This window comes from Chiloscyllium plagiosum, chromosome 48 (assembly GCF_004010195.1).
Source record: "Chiloscyllium plagiosum isolate BGI_BamShark_2017 chromosome 48, ASM401019v2, whole genome shotgun sequence".
Taxonomy (NCBI): Eukaryota; Metazoa; Chordata; class Chondrichthyes; order Orectolobiformes; family Hemiscylliidae; genus Chiloscyllium; species Chiloscyllium plagiosum.
Genome location: NC_057757.1, coordinates 6,761,282 through 6,775,009, shown reverse-complemented (window position 1 = coordinate 6,775,009; position 13,728 = coordinate 6,761,282). Strand labels below are relative to the sequence as shown.

Below are 13,728 nucleotides of genomic sequence, written 5' to 3'. Positions count from 1 at the left end.
TTTTTCTCACTTGCCATGCCCATTGCTCTGGTACCTCCACGCTCAGAGAGTGGCTTCCTGGCCCTGACGGGCATCAGCTGCAACCAGACTCACAGCCACGGACAGGGTCCTCCATGGAGCACTTAGCTGTTGGGCAGTATGGTTAGAGCTAGATGGCACTCCACAATCCTGGGAAATGAGGATCAGTTGCATAGGGGGGTAATTGCGTTCATTAACGGGTCCTGGATCTTCTTGGTGTGATAATTAACTGTGGTTAGTGAAATAATGCCCTCAATTTATAGTGCCTTTTGAAAAATAATGTAACACAGACTTAAAACAAAGAGAAGCTATCACATGCTTAGCAAGAGGTCAGTTGACTAGAATGTAGGTGCAGAATAAAGCCACTAATGCATGTTCAAACTCCAGACTGACTGTGGGAGTTCTTAGAAGCCTTCCTACTCACTCTTGTATGTGCAGTGGTCACTCTCATCCTGTGAGGACCAGGGCTCCATAGAAAATGCTTAGTATGAAAAATGCTGAGAATTATGCAGCATGGAATCAGACCCTTCGGTCCACTTGTCCATGCTGAGCAGTTTTCCTAAAATGAACTACTCCCATTTGCCTGTGTTTGTCCCATGTCCCTGTAAACCTTTCCTATCAATGTATCTGTACAAATGCCTTCTAGGTGTTGCAATTATACCCATTTCTACCACTTCCTCTGGCAGCTCATTCCATACATGCACCACCCTTTACTTGAAAAAGTTGCCCCTCAGATCCCTTATAAATCTTTCCCCTCTTACCTTAAACCTATGGTCTCTAGTTTTGGACTCCTCTACCCTGAGGAGAAGACCTTGACTAATCACCTTAATGATGTCCCTATATAAGGTCACTCCTCAGCCTTTGACTCTCCAAAGAAAAAATACCCAGCCTATCTTGTAAATCTTTTCTGCACCCTTTCCAGTTTAATAACATCCCTCCTACAGCAGGACCACCAGAATTGAATGTAACACTTCTGCTCTGTTATGTTATAGTCTGAACTTTGGAATTACTTTAATATTTGGGTGGCTATTGGAAGGAACAACTGTCATTATGTTATAGTGCGTAGTGTGATAAATACCTCGCAGAGCTTTAGACTGTGCAGTATACTGAGCAGGAGAAATCATTATGGCATTTTGGATAATGTTTAGTTATTATTGCAATGGAGACTGCAGTATATTGGGTTTAACCCTAAGCTCCAGCACCAACACCTTCAATTAACTATTCAATTTTGTCGTACCCTTTTCAATGCTATGCATCTCAGGTACCTCACTGATGGTGGCTCCACTTAATGATGTTTGCAGCTTGTGGTAATTAGCACACTTAAAACTGTAATGAACACTCAAGATAAGCAGTTTGGTTTAATAATGGTCTTAGTAATAACCAATTGAGTAAATACCACAGTTGTATAATCTTTTTTGTTTTAATTTTTATGAAAATCCAAATCCTTGAATATTCTCCCAGCTCCAGTGGTGTCTGCAGATGAGAGGGCGGGAGTTAATAGGCTACAGTGTTTTCTCCAATTGAATGAGTTACTGATGGACTCCAGCTTGTTATAAATTCTCAGAGTCATACAGCACAGGAACAGACCCTTTGGTTCAACCAGCCTATAATTTTAAACTAAACCAGTCCCACCTGCCTGCACTTGGCCCATATCCCTCCAAACCTTTCCTATTCATGTACTTATCTAAATGTCTTTTAAATGTTGTAACTCTGCCTGCATTCACCACTTCTTCAGGAAATTCATTCCACAAGTGTGTAAAATAAATCCCCTCATTTAAAAAAAAATCTCTCCTATCATTTTAAAAATATGCCCCCAATCGTGAAATCCCCCATCCTAGGGGAAAAGACACCTACTGTTAACCGTATCTATACCCTTCATGGTTTTATAAATCTCTAGTGGAAACAATTCCAGCCTATCTAGCCTTTCTTTATAACTCAATGTTCTGGTTTCCTCCCTGGTGAAGAAATATTTTGTCCCACGGCCTGAGGTTAAAAGGCAGCACGTTTTCTGCTTTTGCCACAATTGATTCAAACCTTTGTGTTGGTATAGTGTGGCTGAGATTACGAACTCAGGCGACGTTAGATCATCGTTCTGCTTTCCCAGTGGCTCTGAATAGATGAGAGGCACAGATCACAAGGTGCCGCATTTCAGTTTTTCCACCAGACCCACTGACGGTGGAAGCACTTTCAGCTGCATTGGCCGTGAGCTTTGGAATTCTCTCTTCAAGCTTTAAGATGCTCCTTGTAACCTACACCCTTGACCAAGTTTCTGGTCACTTCTTCACATATCTCCTTGCATTTGTGTTCCAGTGACACATCCTGGGTACATTTGCAATGTTAAAGGCATGATGTAGCCTTTAACAAGGCTATAAGTCAATAATTAGAGCCTTTGTTGACCACCTATATTAGCACAGGAGCAGGTGCACTAGTGGGCCATTCGTGGGGTGGAAGGTGAGGACCGGGGGTTCTATACTTGTGGTTGGAGGGGTGGAGTTCGAGGGCGGAGGTGCGGGATATGGAGGAGATGCGCTAGAGAGCATTGATGATCACGTGAGTCGGGAAATTGCAATCCCTGAAATAGGAGGCCATTTGGAATGTCCTGGAAGTCCAACCACAACAAGGATAGACCCCCCGCTCTGGTCCTCACCTTCCACCCCATCGACTCTCCTGTTCCTTGGATGTTGCCTGACCTGTTCTGCTTTTCTGGCGCCACAGTTTTCAACTCTGACTGTCCAGCATCTGCGGTCCTCATTATCTCCTTTGGTAGGGAGACAAAAACTGCATACAACACTTCAGGTGTGGTCTCACCAAGGCCTTTAATAACTGCAGTAAGACATCCCTACTTCTGAATTCAAATCCTCTTGCACAGAAGGCCTTGTGCCTCCCTCATATTGCTTCCTGTCTACTTTCATTGACTTGCGTGCAAGGACACCTAGATCCCTTTACATGTCAATGTTTCCATTATATCATTGTTGAAAGATGCAAATCATACAACACCAGGTTATAGTCCAATAGGTTTATTTGGAAGCACTAGCTTTCAGAGCGCTGTGCCTTCATCAGGTGGTTGTTCGGAGTGGCGATCCGAAAGCTAGTGCTTCCAATTAAATTTGTTGGACTATAACCTGGTATTGTGGGATTTGTAAATTTGTACACCCCAGTCCAACACCGGCATCCCCAAATCATTGTTAAAAGAATACTATTCTTTTCTGTTTTTCACATTGAAGTGTATAACTTTACATTCAGCTGGACTAGTAGCAGGGTGGGCATTAACAATTTGTCTTGGGACTTCAGCCAAGAAATTTAATCAATCCTGATCCGTTTCCGGTAAAATTGTTCGAAGTGTACAGGTGTGGATTTCAATATGACAAAAGCATGGTCTAATATAAGGCTCGACGGGAATTAATTTCACGACTTCATCTGTGACTGTATTTTTATTTGTTTATAGGATGCGAACATAGTTATCAAGCCCAGTGTTTTTTTGCCCATCTCTGATTGCCCTTGAGAAGATGGTGAGCCACCTTCTCAAGTCGCTGCACTCCAGTTGGTGTAGATGCTTCCATAATGCTGTTTGGAAGGGAATTCCATGATACTAGTCCAGCGACAGTGAAGGCACAGCGATATGTTTCTAAGCCAGGATATCATGTGGCTCAGATGGGGTGGTGTTTGGTACCTTTGTCCTTCCAGGTGGTAGGGTTTGCTGATTTGGAAAGTGCTGTCGAGGGAGCCTTGGTGAATTTCGGCAGTGCATTTTGTAGATGGCACACACTGAGCATCAATGGTGGAGGGAGTGGATGTGATGCCAATCCGGTGGGATGCTTTGTCCTGGATAATGTCAAACTCCTTGAGTATTATAGGACTGACATTTTATTATAACTACAGGGTTATGTGTGGGAAGTTAACTGATTGTTGGAGAACTGTCAACATTTTAAGAAGAGAGGAGAATGAGGAAATTAGTAAAAAGGAATCCTTTCATTCCACTGTTGTTCTTGATTTGATTTGAGTTATTGTACCTAAGGAAAGTGAAAAGCTTTGTTTGCGAGCAGTACGAGCATATCATGGTAAGCAAGGACATACAGATCAGAGGGTGTTAGATAGAGCGAGGCATACAGGTTACACTGCACAGGAGGGGCACGAAGCAAGATCAACATTAACAAGATTAAACGTTATTTGAAGTTAGAGAGTCCATTCATCAGTTTAATAACGGCAGGGAAGAAGCTGTTGGTGTCCATTCCAGCTTCTGTTTCTGCCTGATGGAAGAGGTTGTAGGAGAGCATTACTGAGGTGCGCTGGGTCTTTGATGATGTTGACAGCCTTTCTGCAGCAATGAGAAGTGTAGTTGGAGTCTGTGGATGGGAAGTTGGCTTTAGTCATGGTCTGGGCTGCGCACACCACCTTCAGTAGTTTCCTCTGGTCCTGGGCAGAGCAGTTGCTGTACCAGGCTGTCATGCACATGGACAGCGTGCTTTCTATGGTGCATCTGTAAAAGTTGCCGCTTCAGTACTTTGCGTTAATGTGATTTGTAAATGTCCCATCAACATAGTTTAATATTCAAGAAATTATTTTGAATTATTTAGTGATACCTTTTTAGGGATATTGTGGTATTACAAACTAACAGTTGAGAAACTCTGTACTGTGTGCACATATTCAACCCAAAAGCCTTAGGTCAGTGTTTATACTGGAATAGCCCCATAGGAATATCTCAGTGTTTGTATCAGGAAAATCTCCCTTTAAGAGCTCAGCCTGTCCTGGGAACAGAAGGTTGGATTATATTATTATGGTCAGGAGGTCCTGCAGTTTGTGTGTGGACAGTGTTCCCAAGCTACAGTAGCACACTTTGGCTCTGTCGGGCTGTTTGACCCTCTCTGTTTTTCGAAGGTTAGATGTCACTATTCAAATCTAGCAGGGTGTTGGTGATAGCTAGGAGTGGGACTGGCTGTGGAAAGGGGGTGTGGGGGGGGAAGGAGTGGAGTTATTGATCATCTGAGTCTGTGGCAAGAGGTGGAGGGAGGAGTTTGGACCTGCCACCCCCACAGCAGCAAGACCGAGCCAACATGTGAAGCTTTTGGGCCTACGTAGCTAACTCAACCCTGCGACAACAAATGCAATATTAAATTTACAGTAAAGGAATCTATGTTAAATAAAGGTCAATTATTTATGGGTTCTCACAGATTAATGGACACAGTAATGAAAGCAGAAAGCTAAAGCATCTGTAAGAAACCTAGCGTACCATTTAATATGTATCAGTCATTGAAGCGTTTCTCTGTGCTGAATAAACTTCCCTGATGTATAACCTCCCTTTCAAAAATGTCATGACAAGCAGCTCATGTATAAAATCATGTAATTAATATTTAGGATGAGATCAGATCAGTTAATTGTAGGCAGCACTATGGCTCAGTGTTTAGTACTGCTGCCTCACAGCACCAGGAACCGGGTTTGATTCCACCGGGTTTGCACTTTCTCCCCAGACTCTGCATGGAATTCCGCCAAGTGCTCTGGTTTCCTCCCACAGTCCAAAGATGTGCAGATTAGGGTGGATTGACCATGCTAAGCTGCCCCATAGTATCTAGGGATGTGCTGGCTAAGTGGATTACCCATGGGAAAATGCAGGGATAGGGTAGGGGGTTGGGTCTGGGATGGGATAGTCTTTGGAGGGTCAGTGTGAACTCGAAAGCTGAATGGCATGATTCCACACTGTCAGATTCTATGATTCTAATTGTAAGCTGAATAATTTGGCCAGAGGATGTGCAGAAGGAATGGGCTGAATTTTGACTTAAAACGGTTGCAGGTTTGTGTCAGGTGGAAGAACTACCTCCAGCTCAGCCACTGCCATCTCTAACAGAAGCTCGCTGGTGAAATGTGGAATTGTTGGGCCGAAGGGCCTGTTTCCACACTGTAAGTAATCTAAATCTAAAATCTAAATCTAACTGCAATCCCAAAGAGGAGTGTCGCAACTTGGATTAAGACAATGCAAGGCTCAGTGGTGTTCAGCTATTATTTCCCCTGGGGTGGGGGTGTCGAGAACTAGAGGGCATAGGTTTAGGGTGAGGGGAAAAATATGAAAGGGACGTAAGAGCCAACTTTTTCACACAGAGGGTGGTGCGTGTATGGAATGAGCTGCCAGAGGAAGTGGTGGAGGCTGGTACAATTACAGCATTTATAAGGCACCTGGATGGGTATATAAATAGGAAATGTTTATAAGAATATGGGCTAAGTGCTGGCAAATGGGATGAGACTAGGTTAGGATATCTGGTTGGCATAGATGAGATGGACCGAAGGGTCTGTTTCCATGCTGTACACCTCTATGACTCTGTGATCTGCTGTAAAATAAACAGTCGTATTTCTCTAGTGTTGGTTAATCTCAGTAGATTAAGGAGGTATGCTTTCACACCTACCTCCAGGTGCTCGGAGACTCCATGACTGGACATCTGCCTGTGACCTTCCCAGCCTACATTCACTTCAGCATTAGACCTTGATCCCACCGTGAGACTTTTGACTGCACGCACACCCCCTACAACTTGTCCTCCGACCACATCCTGTGCCATGTTCCTCCCCTGTAGATATTGTAGACTGGAAACAACCTTTTCCCTTGGTGAGGGGATCAGTGATAAGGGGCATAGGTTTAAGGTAAGGGGGCAGGTGGTTGAGAGGGGATGTGAGGAAATGTTTTTCCAATCAGAAGGTGGTGAAAGTTTGGAACTCACTGCCTGTAAGAGTGGCGGAGGCACAAACCCTTATCACGTTTAAGATGTATTTAATATACACGTACAATGGCTGTGCGCCAAGGGCTGGAAAATGAGATTAGAATAGATAGGTGATTATTTTTGACTGGCGTGGTCCCGAAGGGCCTTTTTTTGTGCTGTCAACCTCTATGATCCTATTGTCCCAAGAATCTGCCTCACCTCTCCTAATGTGCTCACTATAAAATTCTGATATTGCTACCATGAAACATTACTGCCTTAAAGGCCTGACATAAGAACAAGTTTCTTTTATGACATGTCTAAGTGAAAAAGGAAGCTGAGAGACTGAACTACACAATAGAATTGGAAAGACAAAACAGACAGGAAAGTGGGTACCAAAGGTAGAATAGCGTTGTCAATTTAAATCATTAACTTGGGAATTGTTGAAATAGTTTTGAATAGTACCTAAGAAAATTATGCCAAATGAAGGATGTTAATTTAGACTCTTTCTTTATTTGCAGGGACAAATGTACAAAAAAGAAGATAGTGTTTAACAGAAAGTTGAAAGCTTCACATGAACCAAGTCAAACTCCTCAGAGAGCTGAGGTTTAGAGAGAGGACCATGAAAGATTTTGAAGGTGCGGTTATGCTAATAACTGTTGATTCTGTACATTAAAACCTTGTACAGTGCAACCTCGATTATTCAAACATCAATTATCCGAATTTTGGATTATCCGAACAAGATCTCAAGGTCCCGTTCATCAATAGGGTAGGAGAGATTGTGAGAGGATGTCTGCGAGGAGTCGGCGTGATGGGGGCCACATTGGCCTAACTGATGACTGCCCAGCCTGCCCACAGTTGTGGTGAGTTGAGGACCTGGAGAACAGTTCGTCCCTCCTGCCCTTCCTCGCAACACAGCTTGCCCGCAAGCCGCTGACCACCGATCGACGCCAAGTGCCCTGACCGAGAGTCTGATCTTTAAACAGCCCACAAACACACAGAGGGCCTGGCGGGAATGTGCGAGTGACGTGCTGAAGGGATTATGTAGCGAGGGGTGAAGGGAGTACGGTCAGTTATCCGAACAATCAGTTATCCGAACAAAATAATCCCTGCCTGTGTCGTTCGGATAATCGAGGTTGCCCTGTCCATTACGTGGTAACTAAAACTGCAAGTTTAGTGAAGATTTGAAATGAGAATAGAGGGTACATAATGATGGAGAGGAATGATTCAAGTTCAATCTCTCACTCCATGTTCCTTATCTTACGAGTATCACTGTGTGGGATGATGCCTTTTTAAAGAAAAGGATAACACGCCATCACTGGAAATAGTCCAGAGAGGGTTCACTAGGTAGATCCGGGGAATGGAGGGACTCTCTTGTGAGGGGAGGTGAGAAAAGTTGCGCCTGTACTCACTGACATTTCGGACAATGAGAGGCAACCTGATTAACATATATAATTAGGGGTCTTGATAGAGGTAGATATGGAGAGATTGTTTCCCCTTGTGAGTGACCAAAGGGCATAATCTCGGAATAAGGGGTCAGACATTTAAGACAGAGGTGAGGAGGAATTTCTTGTCTCAGAGAGTAGAATTAGAATTAGATTTTATTGTCATGTGTACTCAAGGACAAAAGTATGGAGGTATAGTGAAAAGTGTACACTGTTGCCACAGATGGCGCCATCTTAGGTACTAAGCACCGAGTTACAAATAGAATCATGGAGATGTACAGCACGGAAACAGACCCTTCGGTCCAACTCCATGCCAACCAGATATCCCAACCTAATCTAGTCCCATTTGCCAGCACTTGGCCCATATTCCTCTAACCCCTTCCTATTCATATACCCATCCAGATGCCTTTTAAATGCTGTAATTGTACCAGCCTCCACCACTTCCTCCGGCATCTCATTCAATACACACCGCCCCCGCGTGAAAATGTTGCCTGTTTGGTTCCTTTTATATCTTTTCCCTCTCATCCTAAATCTATGCCCCCTAGTGCTGGACTCCTCCACCCCAGGGAAAAGACTTTGTCTATTTATCCTATCTATTCCCCTCATGATTTTATAAACCTCTATGTGGTCACTTCTCAGCTTTCGACGCTCCAGGGAAAACAGACCCAGCCTATTCAGCCTCTCCCTGTAGCTCAAATCCTCCAACCCTGGTAACAGCCTTGTAAAACTTTACTGAACCCTTTCAAATTTCACAATATCATTCCGATAGGAAGGTGACGAGAATTGTACGTAATATTAACAGTGGCCTAACCAATGTCCTGTACAGCTGTAACATGACCTCCCAATTCCTGTCCTCAATACTCTGACCAATAAAGGAAAGCATACCAAACTCCTTCTTCACTATCCTATCTATCTGCGACTCCACTTTCAAGGAGCTATGAACCTGCACTCCAAGGTCTCTTTGTTCAGCAACACTCCCTAAGACCTTACCATTAAGTGTATAAGTCCTGCTAAGATTTGCTTTTCCAAAATGCAGCATCTCGCATTTATCTAAATTCAATTCTATTTGCCACTCCTCAGCCCATTGGCCCATCTGTTCTAGATTTCATTGTACTATTAGGTAACCTTCTTTGCTGTCCACTACACCTCCAATTTTGGTGTCATCTGCAAACTTATTAACTTTATGTCTTAAGTTCACATCCAAATCATTTGTATAAATGACGAAAAGTAGTGGATCCAGCACCGATCCTTGTGGCACACCACTGGTTACAGGCCTCCAGTCTGAAAACAACCCTCCACCACCACCCTCTGTCTTCTACCTTTGAGCCAGTTCTGTATCCAAATGGCTAGTTCTCCCTGTATTCCATGAGACCTAACCTTGTTAACCAGTTTCCCACAGGGAACCTTGTCGAACACCTTACTGAAGTTCATATAGATCACGTCAACCGCTCTGCCCTCATCAATCCTCTTTGTTACTTCTTCAAAAAACTCAATCAAGTTTGTGAGACATGATTTCCCACGCATAAAGCCATGTTGACTATCCCTAATCAGTCCTTCTTGGGTACTAAAACATTAGATACAAAAATAGAGAAACAAAGAGAAAAGTTTTATATTACAGTTCTTCATAGTATAAATTAGGAAAATGAAGAAATAAAGTTAAAAGATAGACATTACCAGTCTTTCTATAGCCTGCAGTCGCTAAACACTGGGGGCTTTCCACACACAGTCTTGTATCTCCTGAGCTGGGCTGACCCTAACCTGGCTGCCAAGCCGTTGACTGTCATCTATGACAGACTGACCGCACTGGGCTCCCAGCCCACTGGCTGCTCCGCTTCCCTCCGGGACTGCTGGTCACCTCGCTTCGGGCCCTCAGCTGCTGCAGTGCTCCAATGCAGTACCTGCTGCTCTCTCCAGAAGGTAGATTTTTTTTAAAAAGCTAAAAAACAAAAGAGAAGAACGAGAAAAGGAGGAAAAAATAGTAGCAGACGCAAAGCTGAGCCTGGACGCTGCCTACTCCACTGCCGCCATCTTGGAATAGATTAGAATAGGGTAGTGACTCTACAGAATTCTTCACTGCACAGGGCTGTCAAAGCAGGTCTTCAAGTACATTCAAGGTTGATTTAGACAAATGTTAAATCAGTAAGGGCATTGAGGGAAAAGTGGAGTTGATAATTCTCAGTTTAGCCATGATGTCAGGGGGAGGCAATGGCCTAGTGGGAGTATCACTGAATTGTTAATCCAGAGACCCAGATAATGTGCTGGGGATGTGGGTTCGGATTGTGCAGGTGTTGGAATTTGAATTCAGTAAAAAAAAATTCTGGAATTAAGAGTCTAATGACCATGAATCCATTGTCGATTGTTGGAAAAACTTATCTGGTTCACTAATGCCCTTTAGGGAAAGGAAGCTGCCTTCCTTACCTGGTCTGGCCTACATGGGATTCCAGACCCACAGCAATGCGGTTGACTCTTAACTGCCTTCTGGGCAATTAGGGATGGGTAATAAATGAAAGCCCAGCCAGCGATGCCCTCATCTGGTGAATGAATAAAACAAAATGACCTGATAGGCCAAATGGCCCATCTCATGGTCACTACGTGGCTGAGGCGAGGACTTCCCAGACTGTCAGTCCCGATGGAGTCACTAGATGAGATTTTGGGATCACAAGCGCTGAGGTAGAGCCAGCCATCACAGACCTCAGACTGAGCGCTAACAGCCACAAGGCCTCTTTAAATTATTATGTTAAAGTAATTGGTGTTTTGTGACCTAATGAACAGATCTTTGAGACCTGATTGCTCCGCCTGCAAAAAAATAAAGCCCATACAGTGATAGTTATAAAAGAAACATTCCCTGCAGCTGAAACACTTCACACGATGCTTAGCCTCATACCTGGTGCCCCACTGAACCCCGTAATACACACAAGCCAACCTTCCATCCGTTGAGGACGAGAAAGTGAGGACTGCAGATGATGAAGATCAGAGTCGAGAGAGTGGTGCTGGAAAAGCACAGCAGGTCAGGCAGCATCCGAGGAGCAGGCGAGGAGGAGCCCTTCATCAGGAAAGAGGCTTGTGGGTTGGGGCTGAGAGATAAATGGGAGGGGGCTGGGGCTGGGGGCAAGGTAGTTGGAAATGTGATAGGTAGATGAGGGAGAAGGTGATAGGTCGCGGGGGAGTGATGGACTGGTCTGTAGGGTGGTTCCGAGTTGAAGGCTTGGGACTTGGATAATCCTGCCCGAAACGTCAATTTTCCTGCTCCTAGGATGCTGCTTGACTTGCTGTGCTTTTCCAGCACTACACTTTCGACTTCCATCCATTGACTCCATTTGTACGTCCCACTGCCTCAGGTAGGCAGCCAACGTAAAGACCCAGAGCTAGGTTGTGAATTCTTAAAAGTGCGAGACCTTGCATCTAGCCTCTGGGCCACACGCTAGTACATGCGGGTTGCTTTGGAAGAATGAGAGGCGAGCTTTTTTGATTCGTAACAGGTTCTTGGGAGACTTAATGGAGTGAATGCAGTGAGGTTGTTTACTGTCAGGGGAGAGTCCATGGCCAGAGGTTGTAATCTCAGAGGAAAGTGTCACCCAGTAAGGACAGGGGATGAAGAGTTTCTTCTCTCAGAGGGGAGTGAATCTGTGGAGTTCTTCACTGCAACGGATGGATGAAACTGGTTCATAAGGTATATTCAAGGCTGAGATAGAATCATAGAATCCCTACAGTGCAGAAAGAAGCCATTCAACCCATCCACGCTGCACCAACCCTTGGAAGGGCATCCCACTTAGTCCCCCACCCCATCTCCATAAACTCCACATTTGCCATGGCTAATCCACCTAGCCTGCACATCCCTGGACACTACAGGACAATTTAGCATGATCAATACACCCGAACCTGCATATTTTTGGACTGTGGGAGAAAACCGGAGCACCTGGAGGAAACCCACGCAGAAACGGGGAGAATGTGTAAACATCACACAGACAGTCGCCCAAGTCTGGTATCAAACCTGGGTCCCTGGTACTGTGAGATAGACAACTTTTTAATTAGTAAGGGGCTAAATTGTTATAAGGAGAAGGCAGAAAATTGGAGTTGATGATTATCAGATCAGCCACAATCTAATTAAATGGGGAAACAGACTTCATTTGCTGAGTGGCCTACTTAGAGTCATAGAGATGTACAGCATGGAAACAGACCCTTCAGTCCAACCCATCCATGCCGACCAGATATCCCAAACCAATCTAGACCCACGTGCCAGCATTTGGCCCATATCCCTCCAATCTCTTCCTATTCATATACCCATCCAGATGCCTCTTGAATGTTGTAATTGTACCAGCCTCCACCACTTCCTCTAGCAGCTCATTCCATATATGTACCACCCTCTGTGTGATATAGTTGCCCCTGTAGGTCTCTTTTATATCTTTCCCTCTCACCCTAAACCTATGCCCTCCAGTTCTGGACTCCCCGACCCTAGGGAAAAGACTTTGCCTATTTACCGTATGTCTGTTGGTCTTATAGAATCATAAGAATTGACCCTATTTCACATTAGCGTGAGCTCTTTATGGCTAACTGTACCACAGACTGTGTTATTTATTACACTGATTATGAATTAAGTGTTTCTCTGCAATACCCAAACCCCCCGAATAACAAACAAAGGGCCAAACATCACCCAAATGTGGACATGGAGGCAACCAGGCTGTCTACAGTGTTGCCGTTTGTTATAAATAAGGAGGCTCTCTCATCAGTAAAGAGGTTGACGCACTTGCCTGTTGAGGGAAGGAAGGTGGAGAAAGGTTCCAGAGGTCATATACCACTCACTCTGAGTTTTTATTTTAATTTCCAATCAACCACTTTAGGATGGCACTGTAGCCCAGGGACCTGGGTTTGATTCCACCCTCTGGCGACTGTCTGTGTGGAGCTTGCATGTTCTCCCTGTATCTGCGTGGGTTTCCTCTAGGTGCCCTGGTTTCCTCCCACAATCCAAAGGTGTGCAGGTTAGGTGGATTGGCCATGCAAAATTGCCCCTGTGATGCAGACAAGTTGGTTAGCCGTGGTAAATGCAGGATCCCAGAGGTAGAGCGGGGTCTGAATCTGGGTGGGATGCTCTTTGGAGGGTTGCTACAGACGCAATGAGCCCAAAGGCCTTGTACCGCACTCTAGGGATTCCATGATCCTGTGAACCTGTTCAGAGTTGCTATCGCACATCTTTGGAGCTGATGGGACTTGAACCTGGGCCTCCTGGTCTAGAGGTAGGAACACTATTAGATCCTCTCACCTGTGTACCAATTCCTGCCAACGTGTTTCAGGAGCTCTGCCCTGTTTAAGCGACAGTAATTGTAGAACAGCACACTAGGCATGCCTGTCAAATGTAGAGAAGCTTGTCTTACACAAAAGTGAAAGGGACGTGATTTCATCAGGACCCAGATGGATTGCCTACCTATTGCTAAATGCTTAGAAAGCTGTGCCATGCAGGAAAAATATGTACAAACATATGAGGTAGGAGCAGAAATAGATGATTCAACCCCTTCACAACCTGTTCTGCTATTTAGTAAGATCAGTGACTAATTTGCTTTGTCTTGGAGGTGCCACTGTTGGACTGAGGTGGA

General features: G+C 44.6%; 1 protein-coding gene across 1 annotated transcript in view; it reads left to right on the top strand.

The window, feature by feature from the left end:
* The first annotated feature begins 4,826 nt into the window (after positions 1-4,826).
* The window catches only part of LOC122544360 (zinc finger CW-type PWWP domain protein 1-like), a 111,221-nt gene continuing 102,319 nt past the window's right edge, over positions 4,827-13,728 (top strand). The window contains exons 1-2 of the mRNA XM_043683592.1: positions 4,827-4,893; positions 7,217-7,333. Coding sequence (XP_043539527.1) covers positions 7,270-7,333 — 64 coding nt within the window. The 5' untranslated portion in view covers positions 4,827-4,893; positions 7,217-7,269. The remainder of the gene's footprint in view (positions 4,894-7,216; positions 7,334-13,728) is intronic.